This window comes from Xenopus laevis, chromosome 2S (genome assembly GCF_017654675.1).
Source record: "Xenopus laevis strain J_2021 chromosome 2S, Xenopus_laevis_v10.1, whole genome shotgun sequence".
NCBI lineage: Eukaryota > Metazoa > Chordata > Amphibia > Anura > Pipidae > Xenopus > Xenopus laevis.
Genome location: NC_054374.1, coordinates 166582613 through 166607591, shown reverse-complemented (window position 1 = coordinate 166607591; position 24979 = coordinate 166582613). Strand labels below are relative to the sequence as shown.

Here is a 24979-nt window from a genome sequence, read left to right as displayed (position 1 = left end):
CATCCTCAATTGAAATAATTTGGCCGAGACCCCAGGGAAACAGATGCAGGAAGCGCCGGAGCAGATTCCGGTAACACATCAAAAGTAGAAATATTTTGGGTAAATTTCAGGATAACAATTGGTTTGTTTCCTGTCCCACAGGGGCCACATGCCGTGTGTTTTATTATTGGCTGCCAACCTACCCCACCCCCTGCCCTAACTGCACAAAGGGTAGTAACCATGGCAACCATTGCCCAAATAGGACCATTCAATGAAATGCTGCTCTTTCCTCCAGCGCTCATATATCAGTACTAAGTATTCATTAGGATAAGTAAACCTTTAAAATAAGTGAATGTAAAACTGATGAGGGGGCTATTCTAAGCACTTTTGTAATGTACATTCATTATTTATTTATGTTTAATTCCAAGATATTAAGGGATACATGTACTGTTAATATGAATGAATTTTGTTACAACAGCGCCACCTGCTGGTCAGTTTCCCACCAGTCTGACCAGCAAGTAGTCAAGGAAGTTGTCAGGAGAAAGAAAGAGGCTGATGTTCTTCTGCTTAGAAAAAAACGTGAGAAAGGTTTCTAATTTTATTCCTAAGCAGAAGAACATCAGCCTCTTTTTTTCTCCTGACAACTTCCTTGACTACTTGCTGGTCAGACTGGTGGGAAACTGACCAGCAGGTGGCGCTGTTGTAACAAAATTCATTCATATTAACAGTACATGTATCCCTTAATATCTTGGAATAAAAACATAATAAATAATGAATGTACATTGCAAAAGTGCTTAGCATAGTCCCCTCATCAATTTTACATTCACTTATTTTAAAGGTTTACTTATCCATTACGGGTTGGTAACTGTTGGCTGCCCTGGATGTTCCCTTCCCTGACCCATTATTCTGCCCAATTACCCCTTATAAGGACAGGCCCATTCTGCGTCCTTGTGATGCCATCACCCACCCCCCAAGTGACATCATCACCTGCCCCAGACCCAAAGGCCAGTATTCAGCAATGAAAAAGGTGGGAGCCCTTAGCCAGAGAATGAGAGGGACACATGAGGGTACAAGAAGGAACGGGATATTGTAGTTTTAGTGAAACTTCACTGCCCACATAGTGATTGGCACATTTTATTAATTATGGCTGTGACTATACCATGATGGTGCTATGCTGACATTTCATATGACACTGGACAGTCGTTTGACTCTATGATGTTTTTGCAGATGAAATAATCCTCACACCCAAGGACCCCCGCTGGATTGGTGCTTGGTGGCTTGGCTACTTGGTGGCCGGAAGTGTTGTTGCCATCGCTTCGATACCCTACTTTATATTTCCAAGGGAAATGACAAAACAGGTATGGGGATTCTTCTCTACAATGTCCTTATAGACATGATAGCTATGGACTGTCCTACAGTCTCACCCCACACTCACCTGCAGCCCAGAGTTCCACCAGGGAGAGAAGGTGGGGTCCACCAGCCGTGGGGCTATTAACTGAAAATATGAAAATATTTTTTTTGCATCTTGATTTGCTTCCCTTGATGTCACCCTCCTGGGACATTCTCTATGAGCCATCCTGTCACTTACTGCAGCCCTTCATTCATGGGATTGACTTCCACTACAGTGCCCAGCCCACTGTAAGGTCCAGGCTTCTCCTTAATGAGGCCTCTTGTTTTAAGCTTCTAATGGGACCTCCTGCCTCAGGCTTCTAATGGGGCCTCCTGTCTCAGGCTTCTAATGGGGCCTCATGTCTCAGGCTTCTAATGGAGCCTTCTGCTTCAGACTACTAATGAGGTCTCCTGTCTCAGGCTTCTAATGGAGCCTCCTGCCTCAGACTACTAATGGGGTCTCCTGTCTCAGGCTTCTAATGGGGCCTCCAGTCTCAGGCTTCTAATGGGGCCTCCAGCCTCAGGCTTCTAATGGGGTCTCCTGTCTTAGGCTTCTAATGGGGCCTCCTGCCTCAGGCTTCTAATGGGGTCTCCTGTCTTAGGCATCTAATGGGGCCTCCTGCCTCAGGCTTCTAATAGGGGCTCCTGTCTCAAGCTTCTAATGGGTCCTCCTATCTCAGGCTTCTAAGGGGGGTCACCTATCTCAGGCCCTTTAGCAACCTCTAAACTCTCAAAAGTGTGGTGTCCAAAGAATTATAACTATGGGGTTATTCATATAGTGGGCCATTTATTCACTATAATACAGATTGAGATTATAATTAAATGATTATATAATCCTATGGAGAGTTTAAACAGTTTTTGGGACCATAAAAATCTCTAGAAGTGTCACATCCTTCCCATGAACCTCCATCTGGACAGCACTGGTCACTACAGCAATTTCCCACCGTAGGGGAGGTTTACTCACAGTAGCGTTCAGGTAGGTTTTCCATGCAATGTCACGATTAGTACTCAAACACCTCATATTGATATAAAGCCCCTGTTTGTGTTTCCCTCCAAGTAAATAGATAAAGCTGTAAGTAACTGGCAGTCAGTAACATGTCAGGTATTCCCCAACCTCTTCATCTCGAGTGCAGGATCGATGATCTCAGGAGCCAAGACCCTTGGTGATTTAACAACCTCATCTCATTGTAATGTTTCAATTGCTCAATTTATCCTAAGGAAGAATCCGTCTAATAAATCAATAGATCATTAGGGATTCTCTCCACTAAACTGCTTCTTAAATGAAGAGAACATTCTGCCCTGTCAGACATTTTATAACCCCACAACATGCTCTTCTGTGTAAATCTCCAATAAATACTAAATATGTCTTCTTTTCTTTTAACCCACATAGATTTACATATAATAACATGCAGAATAGGATTTGTTTTTAAATACTCTGTAATCTCTTCTTCCTCTTGAACAGAGGGTTTTAAAGGGCCCCCTTTCATCCAGCTATAGTTCCAGGGGTACCCAGGGTACAAATAAACACTCACCCCAAATCTCCCCCTAACTGACCTTCAGACTGGGCCCCCTTAGCTCATAACAAGGTTACAGATATATAGAAACATTGGGGTGTCACCCTGCTATAGTTCCAGGGGTACCCAGGGTACAAATAATCACTCACCCCAAATCTCCCCCTAACTGACCTTCAGACTGGGCCCCCTTAGCTCATAACAAGGTTACAGATATATAGAAACATTGGGGTAACAGTCACCCTGCTATAGTTCCAGGGGTACCCAGGGTACAAATAAACACTCACCCCAAATCTCCCCCTAACTGACCTTCAGACTGGGCCCCCTTAGCTCATAACAAGGTAACAGATATATAGAAACATTGGGGTGTCACCCTGCTATAGTTCCAGGGGTACCCAGGGTACAAATACACACTCACCCCAAATCTCCTCCTAACTGACCTTCAGACTGGGCCCCCTTAGCTCATAACAAGGTTACAGATATATAGAAACATTGGGGTGTCACCCTGCTATAGTTCCAGGGGTACCCAGGACACAAATAAACACTCACCCCAAATCTCCCCCTAACTGACCTTCAGACTGGGCCCCCTTAGCTCATAACAAGGTTACAGATATATAGAAACATTAGGGTAACAGTCACCCTGCTATAGTTCCAGGGGTACCCAGGGCACAAATAAACATTCACCCCAAATCTCCCCCTAACTGGCCTTCAGACTGGGCCCCCTTAGCTCATAACAAGGTTACAGATATATAGAAACATTGGGGTGTCACCCTGCTATAGTTCCAGGGGTACCCAGGGGACAAATAAACACTCACCCCAAATCTCCCCCTAACTGACCTTCAGACTGGGCCCCCTTAGCTCATAACAAGGTTACAGATATATAGAAACATTGGGGTGTCACCCTGCTATAGTTCCAGGGGTACCCAGGGGACAAATAAACACTCACCCCAAATCTCCCCCTAACTGACCTTCAGACTGGGCCCCCTTAGCTCATAACAAGGTTACAGATATATAGAAACATTGGGGTGTCACCCTGCTATAGTTCCAGGGGTACCCAGGGTACAAATAAACACACACCCCAAATCTCCCCCTAACTGGCCTTCAGTGAGGGTACACTGGGGTACATACTATAGCTAGTGCTGTAAAGGGGGGGGGGGGCAGTGGGTTCCAGATGTTGAGGTGCAGCTAATAGGGAAGTGGCTATTTATAATTTGCTGGTGTCGGCACTTTCAGTCAGCAGCCAGTGTGATCATTGCACAGTGAAAATAACAATATAAACAGGCTCAGTATAAAGGGCCAGAGGAATAACTTATTATATTGGATATGGCAGTATAATGCAGCAGATTGTCCTTGGCCTCGATTATAACAAGGTAGCGCCCAGTGAGCTGTCATTATCGACATAATTGATAATTATTTTTGCTACAAATAAAGGGTCTGTCATGAGGACACATGCGACATCAATCGTTCAGTAAATTACCTACTTTTCACAGGAGGCTTTTGGGTACAGTTTACTCAATTTGGTTCCATTGGTTCATTAAAGAGCAATATGGAAATTCAGGTACCACAGGTGAATTCAGTAAAATCACATCCCTCCAGTAGCTTTTTTGAGTAATCACACTTGAGCTCTAAGAGCCCCCCACCTTAGAGGACTGTTAATCTATTAATTTAAATCCTTGTTCTGTTGGATTGCTCACCCAGGGTACTGACCCATTCACACTTCTCCAAGCAGATAATTATAACCCCAATTATCTTATGCTTCTTATGCCTGGGATCCACTTGCCTCCTGTGAGCTTTTCCATCCCAGATCATTCTTTGTTGGAATTTTGTGTCTGTCCTGGGGTATTATACATGGAATTGGCCCTGTATTTATCTGCCGTGTGTTCTGGGTATTATACATGGAATTGGCCCTGTATTTATCTGCTGTGTGTTCTGGGGTATTATACATGGAATTGGTCCTGTATTTATCTGCTGTGTGTTCTGGGGTATTATACATGGAATTGACACTGTATTTATCTGCTGTGTGTTCTGGGGTATTATACATGGAATTGGCCCTGTATTTATCTGCTGTGTGTTCTGGGGTATTATACATGGAATTAGCCCTGTATTTATCTGCTGTGTGTTCTGGGGTATTATACATGGAATTGGTACTGTATTTATCCTGCTGTGTGTTCTGGGGTATTATACATGGAATTGGTCCTGTATTTATCTGCTGTGTGTTCTGGGGTATTATACATGGAATTGGCCCTGTATTTATCCTGCTGTGTGTTCTGGGGTATTATACATGGAATTGGCCCTGTATTTATCTGCTGTGTGTTCTGGGGTATTATACATGGAATTGGCACTGTATTTATCTGCCGTGTGTTCTGGGGTATTATACATGGAATTGGTACTGTATTTATCTGCCGTGTGTTCTGGGGTATTATACATGGAATTGGCACTGTATTTATCTGCTGTGTGTTCTGGGGTATTATACATGGAATTGGCCCTGTATTTATCTGCTGTGTGTTCTGGGGTATTATACATGGAATTGGCACTGTATTTATCTGCTGTGTGTTCTGGGGTATTATACATGGAATTGGCACTGTATTTATCTGCCGTGTGTTCTGGGGTATTATACATGGAATTGGCACTGTATTTATCTGCCGTGTGTTCTCGGGTATTATACATGGAATTGGCACTGTATTTATCTGCCGTGTGTTCTCGGGTATTATACATGGAATTGGCACTGTATTTATCTGCCGTGTGTTCTCGGGTATTATACATGGAATTGGCACTGTATTTATCTGCCGTGTGTTCTCGGGTATTATACATGGAATTGGCCCTGTATTTATCTGCCGTGTGTTCTGGGGTATTATACATGGAATTGGCCCTGTATTTATCTGCTGTGTGTTCTGGGGTATTATACATGGAATTGACACTGTATTTATCTGCCGTGTGTTCTGGGGTATTATACATGGAATTGGCACTGTATTTATCTGCCGTGTGTTCTGGGGTATTATACATGGAATTGGCACTGTATTTATCTGCCGTGTGTTCTGGGGTATTATACATGGAATTGGCCCTGTATTTATCTGCTGTGTGTTCTGGGGTATTATACATGGAATTGACACTGTATTTATCTGCCGTGTGTTCTGGGGTATTATACATGGAATTGGCACTGTATTTATCTGGTGTGTGTTCTGGGTATTATACATGGAATTGGCCCTGTATTTATCTGCCGTGTGTTCTGGGGTATTATACATGGAATTGGCCCTGTATTTATCTGCCGTGTGTTCTGGGGTATTATACATGGAATTGGCCCTGTATTTATCTGCCGTGTGTTCTGGGGTATTATACATGGAATTGGCCCTGTATTTATCCTGCTGTGTGTTCTGGGGTATTATACATGGAATTGGCCCTGTATTTATCTGCTGTGTGTTCTGGGGTATTATACATGGAATTGGCCCTGTATTTATCTGCTGTGTGTTCTGGGGTATTATACATGGAATTGGCACTGTATTTATCGTGCTGTGTGTTCTGGGGTATTATACATGGAATTGGCCCTGTATTTATCTGCTGTGTGTTCTGGGGTATTATACATGGAATTAGCCCTGTATTTATCTGCTGTGTGTTCTGGGGTATTATACATGGAATTGGCACTGTATTTATCTGCTGTGTGTTCTGGGGTATTATACATGGAATTGGCCCTGTATTTATCTGCTGTGTGTTCTGGGGTATTATACATGGAATTGGCCCTGTATTTATCCTGCTGTGGGTTCTGGGGTATTATACATGGAATTGGCCCTGTATTTATCGTGCTGTGTGTTCTGGGGTATTATACATGGAATTGGCCCTGTATTTATCCTGCTGTGGGTTCTGGGGTATTATACATGGAATTGGCCCTGTATTTATCTGCTGAGTTTTATGGGGAATTATACATGGAATTGGCCTTACTATGTAGGAATCTGTTTAAAACTCATAGTTAAATAACCCCCCAAACCAAAATCCCCCTCTACTATACCGATTACATTGTAACTCTTTGCTTTCGCATAGAAAGTGCTTGAACCTTGATCTTAACTATATATATTTATCCTTCTTCTGGGGGTGCAGTCTCCTCAGACAATTAACTGTATTTTATTCCTTACTGTTCTGAAGGCAAATCTGTTTCCCAATAATATGACGGGAGGATCTATCCCTCAGCACAAACCTGTGACTAATGAATAATTGATAGTGACCTTGGCTGTGTTTGTACAAACAGCATTTTACTCGCTTGCACCACCTCGTCTTAATACAAACTCAGCTCTGGATTCACTGGGTTTATTTCACTCGGCTTTTCAGTGGATTGCTGGGGCTGAAAAAGGAACTTTGTACGTCATGTATTTCATGTAGCCTTTAGGTAGTTAAATAGTGGCTGTTATTCTTCCCCTTTTATTAGGGGTTTTTTGAATCCATCGGGTGAAACAAGGATAATCTCTGCTCTGGCTTCTCTGCCTGGTAATTCAAGGGAAGGAAGTATGAAGAATCCAAGTCCCCCGGTTTTACTAACCGATCATTTTATAAAAGGCAGCAAATAAAGATCTTTTTTTTTTGACATCCAAAAACTGCACCTTCTTTAGATCGAACTTGTTTTAGATGGTATAACAAAGTCCAGTCCATCATTCTGTATGATCCTACTTAGTCCTATGCTGACCAGTGTTGGTTGTTGACTCTTGATAATGTTGCACAAAGCTGGGCACCACCATATGCGATTCCAAATGTTTTCTGAATGGGGCACGGCCATTGGATTCTGGAGAAGTGGAAATGTGTCCTCTGCAGGGAAAAAGGGGTATTTCACGATCTGATGGAATATTTTGGGTTGGGCAGATGCCAGGAGACTCTTATCTGCCTGAATGTGTAATGTCAACAGTGAAGTTTGATTGAGGAGGAATAATGGGCTAAGCCTGTTTCCATGGTTTGCACCCCTGGTTACAAGGTACATTCCTGATATTTCTGTGCTTCTTATTTTGTGGATCAGTTTGGGGAAGGCCCTGTCCTGTTTCTGGACAATAATGTCCCCATGTACAAAGCCATGGCTTGCAGAATGGGTTTGCTGAGATGGGATGAACTTGACTTCACAGAACCCTGACCTCAACTCAACTGAACCCCTGTGGGATGAAGTGGAACCCCGACTGTGAGCCTGATCCCCAACATCAGTGCCCAACCTCACTAATAATGTTGTGGCTGAATGGAAACAACTCCCAGCAACAATGTTCCAACATCTAGTGGGACCTTCCCAGAAGAGATGGGTCAGTTATAGCAGCAAAGGGAAGGAGAACTCAACTGAACATCTGTGGGATGAATTGGAACCCAACTGTGGGCCTGAGCTGTTTAACAACAGCTGGTAGAGGGTAGTACAAGAATCCCACATCATTTACTAAAACAGAGTTAATTTGCATCAGGGCAATGAGCTGCAATGACCAATCAGGATTTTGCTTTGATCTGATTAATTGATGTGGGTTTTGACGGGGGTCCCTGTACAGGTTCCACATTTGAGGCCCCTGTGATAGTAATGTACTGCATTAAATGGTGTTTTTAAATGATTTGTACATGTTTCTTTACCTCCCACCAGTGGTGGCATCAAACTGGATTGTCCCAGGATTATCTTTCATTGACCTTTTTTATTTTAATGTTTGCATTTTATTTCCATTCAGGGCCCCGGTGAGAATCCAGAGGAGCCAAAGTCCACTCTGAAGGATGAGGTCAAAAATAAAACAGAAGAAAAAGAGAAGCTGACGCTCTCGCAGTTTATTAAAGGTGGGTCCTGAGCAGAGATTGGCGTGTTCATTTCATAGGAGTTTCTATTTCCATCCAGTAGGTGGCGCTAGACTTGTAATGTCTATGGGAAATGTAGAGACACATGCTGGACATGCCTGATTTATATTCTAACATAGAGCAATTGCTACACATACAAATGTGCCTTTTTTTACCTGCATCTTTCATGCGAAAGGGCCAAATGTCCTTGCTGTCCTACATTAAAGGGGTAGTTCACCTTTAAATGAACTGTTAGTATGATTGGTTTTCATTTCTTATTAATTGTGGTTTTTGACTTATTTCAATTTTTATTCAGCAGTTCTGCAGTCTGCAGTATCAGCCATCTGGTTGCTAGAGCCCAAAATACCCTAGCAACTATGCGTTTATTTGATTAAGCAACTGAATAGACAGATGAGTAATAATGAGTACCAATAACAATACATTTGTAGCCTTACAGAGCATTTGTTTTTAGATGGGCTCAGCAACCCCCAATTGAAAGCTGGAAAGAATCAGAAGAATGCAAATAATTAAAAAAAACTATAAAAAAAAAAAGAAAAAGAAAAAATGAAGACCAATTGAAAAGTTGCTTAGAATTAGCCATTCTATAATATACTAAACATTAACTTAAAAGGTGAAGCACCCCTTTAAGACCTGGCTTGTCAATTCCCTCTCCCATTGACAGAAGGACGAGTCCCAGTGATTTAGATATAGGGAGTGAGCAGAGGATCTGAAATGTCCTATCTGTCTCCCATAGATCCCTGTACACTGCCCCCTAGTGTCACCAAGCAGCATAGCAGGGGGTATTGTGAGTTCCAGGCATGGGGGTCTCTTTGCTGTAACTTTTCTGCATCCGTATAAACATCTCAGCCCAATGGAAATGTCACAGCTGAATCCCATTTATCATTGTCTGATCCCCCCATGTAACGTCTGTGTACAACAGATACAAGGGAGGTAATGAGAGTGAGAGTGGAGCAGGGAAGGAAAGTCCCTCTGGTGTTCTGGATAAACACTTTATTGATCAGACTGATGTACAAAAGCAGAGCTCCAGGCCCGGGAATGAGTTTTGGCAGCAAATAAAGTGCTGTTTGTCTGATCCTCATCTCTAGGAAATCCCCACCCGATGGTGCCAGAAACGTCATAATCCACCAATAGCCTTACTTGTTTCTTGGGGAGTAAACCACCAACAAAAGCTTTGTTCTCTAATCCTGCCCAAACAATCCATACATTAAATAATACAGATATATAGTGTCCCCGTATATAAGGTACCAATCCCTATTTCTGTAGGGAAATGAGAGAGAGCAGACAGTAACCCTTCCAACACTTTCCTCATGTCTCTATATATTAGGTACCTATCTAGTGTTACCAATCCCTATTTCTGTAGGGAAATGAGAGAGAGCAGACAGTAACCCTTCCAACACTTTCCTCTTGTCTCTATATATTAGGTACCTGTCTAGTGTTACCAATCCCTATTTCTGTAGGGAAATGAGAGAGAGCAGACAGTAACCCTTCCAACACTTTCCTCTTGTCTCTATATATTAGGTACCTATCTAGTGTTACCAATCCCTATTTCTGTAGGGAAATGAGAGAGAGCAGACAGTAACCCTTCCAACACTTTCCTCTTGTCTCTATATATTAGGTACCTATCTAGTGTTACCAATCCCTATTTGTGTAGGGAAATGAGAGAGAGCAGACAGTAACCCTTCCAACACTTTCCTCTTGTCTCTATATATTAGGTACCTATCTAGTGTTACCAATCCCTATTTCTGTAGGGAAATGAGAGAGAGCAGACAGTAACCCTTCCAACATTTTCCTCTTGTCTCTATATATTAGGTACCTATCTAGTGTTACCAATCCCTATTTCTGTAGGGAAATGAGAGAGAGCAGACAGTAACCCTTCCAACACTTTCCTCTTGTCTCTATATATTAGGTACCTATCTAGTGTTACCAATCCCTATTTCTGTAGGGAAATGAGAGAGAGCAGACAGTAACCCTTCCAACACTCTCCTCTTGTCTCTATATATTAGGTACCTATCTAGTGTTACCAATCCCTATTTCTGTAGGGAAACGAGAGCAGACAGTAACCCTTCCAACACTTTCCTCTTGTCTCTGTATATTGGTACCTATCTAGTGCTGTGATACTGAGTCAGACATCTCTGCCCCATAAAGCAGACATACTGAAGGTTACCTCTGCACACGACTGTCCTTATGTCGTTTCCAGAAGCAATTCTATGTGCCGAGCTCGTCTGGGTTCTGACACTTCAGATGTGACTGATATTTACTGAAGCCCCTCGGGGAGAGATGTGAGAACACATTGTGATGGTTTTAGCAACTTTTGTGCCTGCTAATGGAGTGGAACCATTTTTAAATACAGAGTCCGTCACTGTAAAAAATTCCACTTCACACCTACTTTGTGCTGACCCGCGGGATGGGGGTGCAAAGAATTCGAAATGCTGGTGGGTCAGGGTATTGATCCCTTAGTAAATGAGTCCTGCGTGACCCAGTCCAGAAATACCTTCCTCTGCCCTGTAGCGATGAGACTTGTGATGTGAAATTCTGGCCAGGGGTACTGATACTAATTAGTTCTAGGTATCTGCATCCTTGTTATATGCTAAAGAGAGTCAATCGAACGTTGGGGCAAAAGGGGAACCTCTGAACCCCGAAACTCTGTTTTAACTATTTCCCAGACTCAAGAACCCCACATCCAACATTCATTCCTTCACACCGTATCTAAGCTCTTTAGGGCCCCAGGAGACCATTTAGACCAGCTATGTTATCACACTGAACAATGAAGAGTTCTGGCCAAGGCAAATTGTAGGCAAGTTCTTCGGTTCTACCAGAGTCCCAACACCAGTCAGAGGGTATATCAATAAAGTGACATGTTCTGTGCTCTTCTCTTTCAGTATTTCCTAAGGTTCTCTTAAGGACGGTGAAAAATCCAGTCTTCATCCTTGTAGTTCTTGCCCAAGCCAACTTGTCAGCCATGGTGTGTGGGCTGGCGACGTTCATGGCTAAATTCCTGGAGAGGCAATTCTCTGTCACAGCCTCTTTCGCTAACCTGTTAATAGGTAAGTGATTTAGTCAAACAATGTGTCCGGCCACGCGACTTTTAATTGAATTGACCAACTTGATAGTTGTTCAGATGATAAATAGAGATGAAGAGGAAACTAACCGACTTTTCCCTCCAAGACTCAGAATGGCACCATTTATGACTCCTACACCTACACACAACCATTGGAGCATGTTGGTCCAGTCAACAACCAATGTCACTGGTCACTGTAAGAACAACCTAATGGCAGATTTAGGGCATTCTAACTGGCATGTCCTTCACATAACCATAACAAGTAGCCGCCATATTGATTAGATATATAGTGATACCAACATAATGGAAATATCTGTGCCAATGTCATTCCTCATGTGACTCCTGAGTTAATACAACATTTAACATGTCCAATGTTCTACCTACCATGTATAGAAGGGAATTCGGTGACTGCAGAAGATGGGGGTTTGTTGAGTGCAAGTCTGGAAGGAGGTACAGCGAGGAAATAGTTGGCTACCATGGGTAGAAGAAGGAATTGTGTGGCAGTAACTGTAAGAGAGGGTGAAAGTTGCAGGTTTGAAAGGAAATACAATGAGGATGATGTCCAGCTTGGTGATGGAACCATGATTTGAAGACATCTCCAAGTAGATATGAGTCATACTAGGAGAAATAACTGAACTGATGGTCTGGAAATATTGGAGAATCCATAGGGTTCCAATGGAGGGCAAGTAAGAAGGGTGATCATGAATTCAACACGTCCCATTTTTATGGTTTGTTCTTAGGTTCTGCTAACATTCCGGCCGCCATGTCTGGCATTGTGTTGGGAGGGATAATAATGAAGAGGTTCCGCTTGACTCCCAAACAGTGCGGATTGATGTGCGTCTCTGGGTTGGTCGTCTGCATTTTCGCCGCCACTCCTCTAATTTTTCTTGGATGCTCCACACAGCAGTTTGCAAGTCCTCATAGTGACCAACAGGACAGGTACATGTGAATCCCCTGGAGATATGTTCCTCATATTCATATCCTCGAGTTACTCTAGACCTACGTATGTCCTAAGGCCTTTTATCCATCCAGACACATCAAACCATTGGCCATTGCTAATCCCACCATGATTAGGTTTGTTAACCAAATGCCAAAAGACTAAGGTGACTTTTTGGTCGTTCCTCCCCTTCATATGTGGCCATTTTGGCTCTTGAATCTGCCCCATGTCCCCGGCATTATCCTGCCCTTCTCTGTTACAGTATTGCCCCCAATGCTCTGGAACAAAGGTTCTCTGCCAGTTGCCTTGCCCTTCCCACTGGTGCTTTTCACTATTCTCCAGTGGGGACTTTTGGCTTTGTTGTCATGGGATTATATGGGGCCCTGTGTACCCCCTTTCCCCATATATTTAGAGGTGGGAGGAGGCCTCTAATAATGATGTTCTGTATTGTTGGTCCTCAGCTCTGGAATATGGCAGAACGTGGGTGAATGTAGCAGCGACTGCCAATGTTCCAGTACGGCATTTAACCCCGTGTGCGGCGCTGATGGGGTGGAATACATATCTCCGTGTTATGCCGGCTGCAGGGTTGTACAGTTTGGGGAGTCGGCGAATGAAGTGCTGGTAAGTAGTATATTAGAGTAGATATTAGTATATACTATAGTAGAATATAGTCGATAGTCTACCAGATTTAAACATTTGAAGTTATCGGTTAATATTACTGAAAGCATCTGATTATTCCTCTCTGCATGACTGATTCAGACTCTTGAAAGAATGTAGCAGAAGTCATTTTGCCTCCAGGTTTGTTCATCGGCTAGCTTCTGCTACATTGTTAGAGGAGTCTGAACCAGCTGTGCAGAGGACATAAACTGCAAGACACATATATGCCAGCATGGAAAGGGTTAATTGCCCCATTGCTTTATTTCATGGAAGGGATTAGATATTTCTGTTTCTCTGGGATTTCCTATGCTGAGATAAACATAGATTGGAAGCAGCAGTCCTGTCCTGCTTTATGGCAGCTGAGATTCTAGCTATCTGTATAACAGAACATTCTGTCCCAGTGGCTGCACAGATCCTATCTGATCCCCATTGTAAGCAGCAGTCCTGTCCTGCTTTATGGCAGCTGAGATTCTAGCTATCTGTATAACAGAACATTCTGTTCCAGTGACTGCACAGATCCTATCTGATCCCCATCGTAAGCAGCAGTCCTGTCCTGCTTTATGGCAGCTGAGATTCTAGCTATCTGTATAACAGAACATTCTGTCCCAGTGGCTGCACAGATCCTATCTGATCCCCATTGTAAGCAGCAGTCCTGTCCTGCTTTATGGCAGCTGAGATTCTAGCTATCTGTATAACAGAACATTCTGTCCCAGTGGCTGCACAGATCCTATCTGATCCCCATTGTAAGCAGCAGTCCTGTCCTGCTTTATGGCAGCTGAGATTCTAGCTATCTGTATAACAGAACATTCTGTCCCAGTGGCTGCACAGATCCTATCTGATCCCCATTGTAAGCAGCAGTCCTGTCCTGCTTTATGGCAGCTGAGATTCTAGCTATCTGTATAACAGAACATTCTGTCCCAGTGGCTGCACAGATCTATCTGATCCCCATTGTAAGCAGCAGTCCTGTCCTGCTTTATGGCAGCTGAGATTCTAGCTATCTGTATAACAGAACATTCTGTCCCAGTGGCTGCACAGATCCTATCTGATCCCCATTGTAAGCAGCAGTCCTGTCCTGCTTTATGGCAGCTGAGATTCTAGCTATAGAATATAATGGCTATAGTGTGAAATACTCTACATATTTATTCCCCGCAGAACTACACAAGGTGCAGTTGTATCCATGAAGGCAGTTCAGCCAAACCTGGTTCGTGTGGCTCTGGGTGTTATCATCTGTTCAAGATATTTATGGTGCTGTCGTGCCTGGCGGGGGGACTGGCTAGTATGGCTCAGACTCCGTCCTTCATGCTCATCCTCAGGTAAGGACAGGACTTGATACTCCAGCATTGTAGCATTGATACCCCTGGTGCAGTCAAACCCTTACAGTTTCCTTTGCTTTTGTAGGAGTGTGGAAGCTACAGACAAGTCTCTGGCTATTGGGATACAGTTTATGCTACTGAGGATTCTGGGTAAGATTTCATAAGTGAATAGGGTAGAATAGCTGGGGTCCATGGTCTGTCCACATGTATGAGAGGAAAACTGTCAGTCAAAAGGTTGTGGTCATGGGATTACTGGTGATTGCCAATTTGCCATAGAAGGGAATAGTGGGGGTCATCTTCTGGGCCAAGTCATACTCCCCAGTGGTCCTGATTTAGGGGGACACTCCTGAATTGCACACCCCAAAAAGGGCAGGACTGAAAGTGGGAGGGGACATTAGTGGATTAGCCTATTTACACTCTGGGGTGACTATACTGTGCTATGAGCCTGGATTAAATTCTAGTGATGGGCGAATTTATTCGCCAGGCGCAGATTAGTGGAAAATTCCCGCGATTCCCTGCCAGTCAATAAATACACGAAACCGCAGCGAAAATTCGCCAAAATCAAAAAAAAATAGACGCCGGCGCCCTTTTTTTTGGACGCCGGTGCAATTTCGCCAAAATTACGCTGGCGTCAAAAAACGGACGCTGGCGTCAAAAACGAGACGCTGGCGCCGTTTCATGCCGCAAAATTCGCCCATCACTATTAAATTGCCCTGCATTCAAAAACGTAAATAATAATTTAAATGATAATGAAATGAACATCTAGAGATATAGTATTGTACACGAGTAATGACTAAACCTGAGTGTCTCTACCTGAGATAACTGAATTCCCTGACTCTTCCCCTCCCCCCTCAGCCTGGCTCCCGGGCCCCGTAATGTACGGCAGTGTGATTGACAGCACCTGTATCCTCTGGGGGCAGAAGTGCGGCAAGAAAACCTCCTGTCTGTATTATGATAATAATCGCCTGAGACAAAGGTAATTGGCCCGAGCTTTTCGTTTTCCTCTGATTTGCTGAATTCAAGACGTTTATGCAATAGAAACTAGATTTGTTGGTAATGGGGATTAGAGTGTAAGCTCTGCCCCTTCCTTCTGCGTCTCTTGCTGCGTTGCAGACCCTGTGGCTGCAGGGGGCAGTGATAACATGCATGACCCGTGACATACATGAAGTCGAGGGGACCCACAATTTCACAGGGGGGGCCTGGCCATTAAAGTTACTCTACTGCGTCATGTGGTTTTTAAAGGGGTGGTTCACCTTTAAATTACTGTTAGTATGTTATAGAATGACTTATTCTAAGCAATTGGTCTTCATTTTTTCCTTTTATTAATTTTAATTATTTGCCTTCTTCTTCTGACTCTTTGCAGCTTTCAAATGGGGGTCACTGACACCCCATTTAAAAACAAATGCTCTGTAAGGCTACACATGTATTGTTACTGCTAATTTTCTATTACTCATCTTTCTATTCAGGCCTCTCCTATTGATATTCCAGTCTCTCATTCGAATCAGTGCATGGTTGCTAGGGGAATTTGGACCCTAGCAACCATATTGCTGATATTGCAAACGGGAGAGCTGCTGAATAAAAAGCTAAATAACTCAAAACCTACAAATAATAAAACATTTAAACCAATTGCAAATAGTCTCAGAATATCCCTCCCTACATCATACTAACAGTTAATTTAAAGGTGAACAACCCCTTTAAGTTAACTTTTAGTATGGTCAATTCTAAGCAACTTTCTGATAGTTCTTTTTTTTATATAGTTTTTCCATTATTTGCATTTTTCTTCTTTTTCTCTTTCCAGCCTTCAAAATGGGGTCACCGACCCCATCTAAAAAAACAAATGCTCTGTAAGGCTACAAATGTATCGTTATTGCTGCTTTTTACTTCTCATTTTTCTATTCAGACCTCTCCTATTCATATTCCAGTCTCTTATTTCAATCAGTTTGTGGTTGCTAGGGGAATTTGGACCCTAGCAACCAGACGGCTGAAATTGCAAACTGGAGAGCTGCTGAATAAAAAGCTAAATAACTCAAAAACGACAAATAATAAAAAATGAAAACCAATTGCAAATGGTCTCAGAATTTCCCTCTCTACATCATAATAAATGGTCTCTAATACATATTTGGGGGACACATGAACGTATGTAATGAACGTACCTTTCCCAAGTAACCTGCTGTTTCATTACTCCAGGTACATTGGGCTACAAGTCCTCTTTGAGATCGTGGCGCTGATATTTTTCATTGCCCTATTCTTTGTGTTACGGCGAAAAGAAAAGGAGAACGTGGACCAATCAGCAGCAGAGAACCCGGAGATGCACGTTCTGACACAAGAGAGCACAAATGCCTGAGATGACCCATCTGGTGTGATGGAATTATACGTGGAGCTGACGCAGTCACAGCCAAGATGGCTTCTTCCGTTGACCTCCATGTTGCTCCTGTTGCCTCAGGAGATATTGATGGACACTTCTGTTCAGTAAAACCCTATAATAAGCTCCAGAAGTACCGACTGTGACTGGGAGACCTGAGCGGCCAATGAAATTCCCTATGAATGTGACTTATCGTCGCCCCCTGGTCACAGGGCCACATTCACAACCCAGACTTATAATGGACTGACTCCTGGTGGAAGGATGCACTTCTTTGTATAATGAGCGGGATTTTATATTGAAATTACTGGAAATATTTTTTCTTTAAATGTATTGGTATAAAGAGTAAATATTTGTAAATAAGTTGATAAAACCAAACGGGTTCTGGTGGGTCATGTGTTCATTCCATATGGATCAGTTATATCATAGCCGCATGCGTTTTGTGCAGCACCGACCCCAACACTCACCAGCGCCTTCATGAAACACATATATATACCCCCACCTCCTTTCTACTCTGCTAAGAAATGAATGGAAGTGGTTGTCCATCTTCATAACCACAATGTATTCTGGGAAAAGCAGAATCTTGAATCTGGAGGCATCAAGACAAAGGTCAGAACTAAGGTCTCCACTGCTCCTTCTTATTCCCACAGTAATAGATATTTACACAAGCATCAAAATCACTGCTGAGCCTGAGGTGTAAGTGTCAGAGGAACTTGCCCTACTGCTCTTACTCTTCTATTGCTCCCCACCGGGCATCACTTAGCCAAGCCTACTGTTCAGGTGTCCAGCCATGTCTTTTATAAGGCAGGACAACAAGTCTCTAATGGTTTGTAACTGGTAGGTCAGGAAAGGGGATGGAAAACCTGAAGGTCAATTAGGATGAAATTTGAAGGCTATTGACTAGGAAGACTCTCCTGATCTGGAGCATCAACTGTATTTAGCTATGACCATGACCAGGGTCACCTTCAGGGAGTAGTGCAGGAGGACGATCAACGGGACAGGGATTTACAGTGGAATGGGTGCCTTTTGGGCCAATCATGGGTGGACTTTTGGTATAATTGGGACGTTTCCAAGGCTGGTAGGGGCATTGTGATGTATGTGAGGGGTATTTCCTTTTAAGTGGGGCCCCATCTTAATTGTTAATAGGGCCAACCACCCAGGGGGCCCAGGTGACCAATGTGAGCTAATTATTGGGACAGTGCTAAATTAGTAGTTTGTGGCCCAATGGTTACTGATGGTGGCCCTTGCCATGGCTTTGTAATGAGTGACCAAATACAGGGCTAAAAATAGAAGTCTAGGATGTTTTGTAACCAATGTAATACTTATGTGTATATATATATATATATATATTATCGGCACTCACCACATCTTCAATCAAGGGCCGGGTGCTCACCATTTATCTCACAGTTCCATAGCAGAAAAGCCCTCATGGCAAATCACTTTCTTAAACGCTGTAGTAAAAAAAGGCTTTATTCATCCATTACATCATATCCATAGGTATCCATCAGATATAATGGACAGAAAAAGGCCTTTTTTACTACAGCACTTAAGCTAGTGATTTGCTGTGAGTGCATATATATATATATTCAGTATATCACTGGCCTGTAGGCCATGTGACCTAGAACTAGAGGCAAGTATATGCCCACGGTGCCAATGCTTAAAGATAGAGCCATTTTAACCAATGGGCATTACTGATATGACTGCACTCGCCCACCGGGGGACAATGCCTGAGAAAATCTCATTAACAATGATAAGTTCCTTCCCAACAATGAATTATTTGAGCAAGATCCAGAGTTTTCAAATGTTTATAAAATTGCCCTCTTTTGGAACAGCAATTACCCAAAAATATCCCGGGAATGTTTCTGGCTATGGATAACCCAGCCCAGGTATATGTGGTGCTGTCCCCTGCCCATGGGAATAAATGAGAGATAAACTCACAGGCATTTCACAAATTGTACTTTTAGCACTTTTGTTTATGGGGCTGTAGTTGATGTTTAATGTTGACACATTTGGGAGAAACAATACAGCAAATTCCTTGCTCAGTCCCCCATAGAAAAACACCTAGGAGTTCCCAGGAGCAGACTAAGCAATAGTGTTCAATGCCAGGCAGTGGCTGCAAAGGCTTCTGTTTCAATAGTGAGTGTAGAAACTGATTGGACTTTCCTTTAAACAGGGAGTTGATTTGGGGGTACAATTTTAAAAACTCACCATTCTGAAAGGGCAAATACATTAATAAATGGAATGTTTTAGGGGAAGGGGCTCCAGAAAGACTTTGCCATAATGATTATTAAAAAGAAGCTTTAGAAGAGACGTCATTAATGAGAGTAAATTAATCTAAGGCTCCTGAATGGATCTCTGAATCCATATACACAGGGTCATCCTTGACCAGTTTGGTTACCGGTCTAATCCATCAGCAAATATTTTTGACCCATTGACTGCTAACCCATACCCACGGCTGACTTTAAGACCATGAAACAGAAAAGCCCATGATGATGTTAGTTTAGTAATTATTTACTCAGTATTTACTCTCTATGTATTCTACTCCATCCCTCCTGTATAACCTGGGCGGCTAATGAAGTGTGTCAGAAGATTATTTGTTCCAGCTTAAAAGAAACTTAAATGCTTTTCCTTAGATCTCAATCCTCCCGTGGCATTGGGTTGGAGAAGTTGCTGAATGATTTAAAAGATTGATTTTAGCTATTTCTCTCCTTTAATCTATTTCCCTATGGATCTTCTCTCCATCGTGATGTATTTTATGCCTTTCATTTGTTATTTTCCTAAAGCCTCATCTATCCTCTCTGTTGGCTCTCATTGATTTTTATGTTCTCCTCCAATGCTTTCCATTCGTCTGGGCAAGAATTAGCCTTCCATTCCGAGCTTAGATCTCATTCTATTGCAGGTCTCTTATCTAGGAGTGTGAGCTTTTCTAGATAATAAGAACATGTAGGAACAGAATAAATATCTCCATCACCTCGGCTAAATGAGGATCTCTATTTTTTCGGTAAACACATAGTCACTTAAAGACATAGAGTCTCCATGTCGGACCAAGAGAGTTGGGGAGGTTGGGCAAAGAAAGTTGCAGTTAAGGTGGTTATACACATGATGATATTGAGTGGGATTTGGCCTTTCTTGACCCTTGCACAGGCTTGAAATGGCCCACCTCTATTATTAGTATCTGTTCCTGCCCTTAAGAACTTTCCAAGGACTGAAGGCCAAAAGTGGAATGCATCTGGAATGGATTTCTCGGCACAGAAAAAATTATGTTGTCTGATGTTTTAGAACCCTGATGTTACCAACTGTTGGGCATGGATGTTCTTCACTCTGAGCAGTTCCAAAACTTCCTACCCAAGGGCAATTATTTTATTGTCATACAGTAGTATATGCACACAGTCTATATCAGGTATATAAAGATATCAGAGCTCTAAGTCTACCTCGTTTGTCTGGGTATGAATGGTTAAATAAATACTCTGAGGGTGGGAGGTGGAAACCTATTTTATTTTGTTCTTCTAAGATTAAACAGCACATAACAATTGTTCTCTGTAGAGGCAATGCAAACATTTAGCAACAGTAATTTTAGAAGACACTTTGGCAGTATAATTGTAATTTCACTATTAAAATTGGTAAAAAAAAAAAGTTATGCATCTTGCTAAAATTTAAGGTGTTTGGATGTCCAGGGTATTGGATATAGCAGGGGCCAACTAGGGCAACAGTAATAAGTTAGTGGGGGACAGCAGGTGTAGGAGGCTTAAGCAGAAACAGAAGTACAAGATGGAGAAAGTAGTATTAGATTGTGATAGGGCAAGATGTAGTCAGTAGGAAAGTCAGAGAAAGTAGAGCAGGACAGAAACAGTAGGGTAAGATGGAGTCAGTAGGACAAGATGGAGACAATAAGATGAAATGGTGACAGTGGGACAAGATGGAGACAGTAAGGCAAGATGGAGACAGTAGGACAAGATGGAGACATTAGGACAAGATGGAGACATTAGGACAAGATGGAGACAGTAGTAAAGATGGAGACAGCAGGACAAGATAGAGGCAGTAGGGTGAGATGGAGACTTTAGGACAAGATGGTGCCAGTAATGCAAGATGGAGACAATAGGATTAGATAGTGATAGAAGGACAAGATACAGAGAGCAGGACAGGATGGAGACAGTGGGAGAAGATGGAAAAGGTAGGATGAGATGGGGTCAGTAGGACAAGACAATGACAGTAGACTGACATGGAGACAGAAGGACAGTAGGATAGTGACAGTATGGAAATATGGTGACAGTAGAGCAGGAGTTCCCATTCTTTACTAATGCGAGGTCTGCTTTTAGTGATGATGTCCCATTATGATTGACATCCATCATAGTATTATTAGCATTCTGTTTCATGGAAAATATCATTAAATAATGATTTATGAGAAAACATATTTTGCTGTATTTAAGAAGCAACTACTGTATTTCTTATGTAACCTTGACATAATAAATATCTGAATGAAAACCATGAAACAGGAGGGAGATATAGACAAGCTGTTTGTTGACAGTGCCTTGAGATCTACTGATCATCAGCTACAGGTCCACTGGTAGATCCCGATTTACCTTTTGGGCACCCCCTGCAGTAGAGCATGATGTAGACAACAGATGGGCAAGAAGAAAGAAAGTCAAGTAACATTGTAACAATAAGGGTGGTGGCACATGTGGCTACTCGGGTAGATTAGTCACCCAGCGACAAATTGCCTCTTCTTCGGGCGGCTAATCTCCCTGAAATGCCTTCCCGTTGGCTAGAATGTTGATTGCCGCCGGGATGGCACTAGGATCACTGGGGGCTTCCAAAGTCGCCCAAGGTTTCCTTGTGAGGAAACTTCGGAAAAAAAGAAGCGATTCAGGTGCCATCCTGCCGGCAATTCACAATTTAGCCGGCGGGAAGGCATTTCGGCGTGATTAGCCACCCGACGAAGAGGCAATTTGTCGCTGGGCTACCAAGTAGCCACATGTGGCACCAGCCTAAGGGTCTGGCCACACGGGAAGACTAGTCGCCAGGCAACAAATCTCCTCTTCTTTGCGGCGACTAATCTCCCTGATCTGCCTTCCCTGCCTTCCGCCAGCTAAAATGTAAATCGTCTGGGGGCAGGCACACGGAACACTTCGTTTTCCGAAGTCGCCCGTAATTGCCTCACGAGGAAACTTCAGGCGACTTCAGAAAACTAAGCGCTCTGTCTGTCTGCCCCCAGGCGATTTACATTTTAGCCGGCGGAAGGCAGGGAAGGCAGATCGGGGAGATTAGTCGCCGACAAGAGGAGGAGATTTGTCGCCTGGCGACTTATCTCCCCGAAACTGCCCGTGTGGCCAGACCCTAAGGGTACAATACAGTAATATCCCTGTTTTGTGGGTACAATAAACAGTAAAAAATACAGTAAACTGTCAGCTGCAGAATAAGAGGATGACAGTAGGGCAAGTTAAAAATAATGGGACAAGATGGCGTCAGTAATATGGTATCAATTTAAACTCTACACTGTGTCTGTATCCTGGGGATCTGAATTCCCTAACGAGGACACGGAGACAATCACCTGACGATAGGATCTCATTAGAAATCCCAACTCGTTAGGTGCCGCGGCTGCTTTGCATGAAGCTCTGATCTGCCTCTTCTCTTTAATCAAGACTGATCTGGGTTCATCGCAGGCTCTTAGCAACTGGCAGAATTAATTGGGAGCTCGTTAGGCCTGCTTCTTGTGCTCAGTCTCATTTAGGGAAGTCATTTGGCCCTTGTCCTGTTTCCTCGGCTCATTATTATTTCACATCCCACATGTTGCCAATGGTTTCAATGATAAAAGTATGAAATTACTACCTGGAGTTCCAGGTACCGGTTTATTCTACTCATCTGAGCTTCCTTTTCTATAGGACTTTCTTGCTGAATAAGGTGCAGGGGCTCATTAACATAACCTTGGGAAGGGTGCTGATTGATAAATATGGGTGCAGTGCCAATGAGTGCACTTCAATAGCTGCACGTTTCTATAATACAGGACTTGGACAGGGTGTTGGGGGGGGCACATGGGCATCCCCAAATACGTTTGCATGAAATGCAGATGCTCAAGGCACCAGTTAGTGAGTGTCAGGGGCTGCAAGGTTCAAGAGAGCCCTGTACTGAATGTGGAGAAAAAGACCATTAATAAGAATGTTTTCTGCAAGGGAAACTTCCCCTTTAAATCCAGTCTAAGGGAGGGGGAGTCTTAATAATCGCTCCAGGGATTCGAAGGCTCGGACAGGCACTGTCTGTTCTCACTAACTGATCTCACTATGGCAGCTGCTTTGGATGACTTTGTCCTTAATGAAGGACCCAGAACCAATAACAAGGTACTGGCCCAGTTAGGCTCCAGTTTGCCACGTGCTGCACCAAGTCACTGGGTATTAACACTTCATAGAGTCAATGAGGCTGGAGAGGAACGTTCCTTTCAAGCTCTGTTAATGCACTAATAAAGCACCAAAATGGACTCGTCCCATTACTTAGTAATTAAGAAAAAAAAAGGAACATGAAAACCAGTTAATTACTGTATGCATTCTAATAGCACCCGAGCTCGTTAGGACTCATTTATCCGTCTGTTCTTAAACATTACTTTGTTAAACTCTTTTTTTTAATTAAAAGTTTGTGGAAATGGGAGTTTTGTGTTTTAGGGCTCTTACTGACGAGCGGTTGAAGCTGCGCTCCCCTGCGTTCCGTTTTTCTGCGTTCAGCCGTAGGGGAGCGCAGGAATAGACGCATTTAGCTTTTTTCAATGGGGCTGTACTCGCACAGGCGCGTATAGGCGCCGAACGCAGGAAAAATGCAGCATGTTGCGTCTCAACCCGCGTTCGCCACCTACATGCGCCTGTGTGAGTACAGCCCCATTGGAAAAAGCTATTCCTGCTATTCCAGCTTCAACCGCTCGTCATTAAGAGCCCTTAGAAAGCCCTATAATTGACTTGGCAGCATAGGTATTCCCCTGTACTAAGCACAATTCAGCAGGAACAGCCCCTACATTTGCTCATAGTTTGTACCGAGAGATCCCATAAAACTATGGCAGAATAGGTATTCCCTGTACTAAGCACAATTCAGCATGAACAGTCCCTAAGTTTGTTCATAGTCTGTACAGAGAGATCCCATAAAACTATGGCAGCATAGGTATTCCCTGTACTAAGCACAATTCAGCAGGAACAGTCCCTAAGTTTGCTCATAGTCTGTACAAAGAGATCCCATAAAACTATGGCAGCATAGGTATTCCCTGTACTAAGCACAATTCAGCAGGAATAGTCCCCTAAGTTTGCTCATAGTCTGTACAGAGAGATCCCATAAAACTATGGCACATAGGTATTCCCTGTACTAAGCACAATTCAGCAGGAACAGCCCCTAAGTTTGCTCATAGTCTGTACAGAGAGATCCCATAAAACTATGGCAGTATAGGTATTCCCTGTACTAAGCACAATTCAGCATGAACAGTCCCTAAGTTTGTTCATAGTCTGTACAGAGAGATCCCATAAAACTATGGCAGCATAGGTATTCCCTGTACTAAGCACAATTCAGCAGGAACAGTCCCTAAGTTTGCTCATAGTCTGTACAAAGAGATCCCATAAAACTATGGCAGCATAGGTATTCCCTGTACTAAGCACAATTCAGCAGGAATAGTCCCCTAAGTTTGCTCATAGTCTGTACAGAGAGATCCCATAAAACTATGGCACATAGGTATTCCCTGTACTAAGCACAATTCAGCAGGAACAGCCCCTAAGTTTGCTCATAGTCTGTACAGAGAGATCCCATAAAACTATGGCAGTATAGGTATTCCCTGTACTAAGCACAATTCAGCAGGAACAGTCCCCTAAGTTTGCTCATAGTCAGTACAGAGAGATCCTATAAAACTATGGCAGCATAGGTATTCCCTGTACTAAGCACAATTCAGCAGGAACAGTCCCCTAAGTTTGCTCATAGTCTGTACAGAGAGATCCCATAAAACTATGGCAGCATAGGTATTCCCTG

General features: G+C 43.1%; 1 protein-coding gene across 3 annotated transcripts in view; it reads left to right on the top strand.

Annotated features, from left to right (window-relative positions):
- slco2b1.S (solute carrier organic anion transporter family member 2B1 S homeolog) overlaps positions 1 to 17366 on the top strand; it is a 53289-nt gene extending 35923 nt beyond the window's left edge. For all 3 annotated transcript variants that reach the window (XM_018250456.2, XM_041584654.1, XM_018250457.2), the window contains 9 exons: positions 1207 to 1337; positions 8549 to 8651; positions 11549 to 11713; positions 12468 to 12666; positions 13126 to 13285; positions 14474 to 14634; positions 14720 to 14784; positions 15490 to 15610; positions 16822 to 17366. In XM_018250456.2, the coding sequence (XP_018105945.1) occupies positions 1207 to 1337; positions 8549 to 8651; positions 11549 to 11713; positions 12468 to 12666; positions 13126 to 13285; positions 14474 to 14634; positions 14720 to 14784; positions 15490 to 15610; positions 16822 to 16978 (1262 nt within the window). In that variant the 3' untranslated portion in view covers positions 16979 to 17366. The remainder of the gene's footprint in view (positions 1 to 1206; positions 1338 to 8548; positions 8652 to 11548; positions 11714 to 12467; positions 12667 to 13125; positions 13286 to 14473; positions 14635 to 14719; positions 14785 to 15489; positions 15611 to 16821) is intronic.
- Positions 17367 to 24979: the final 7613 nt, after the last annotated feature.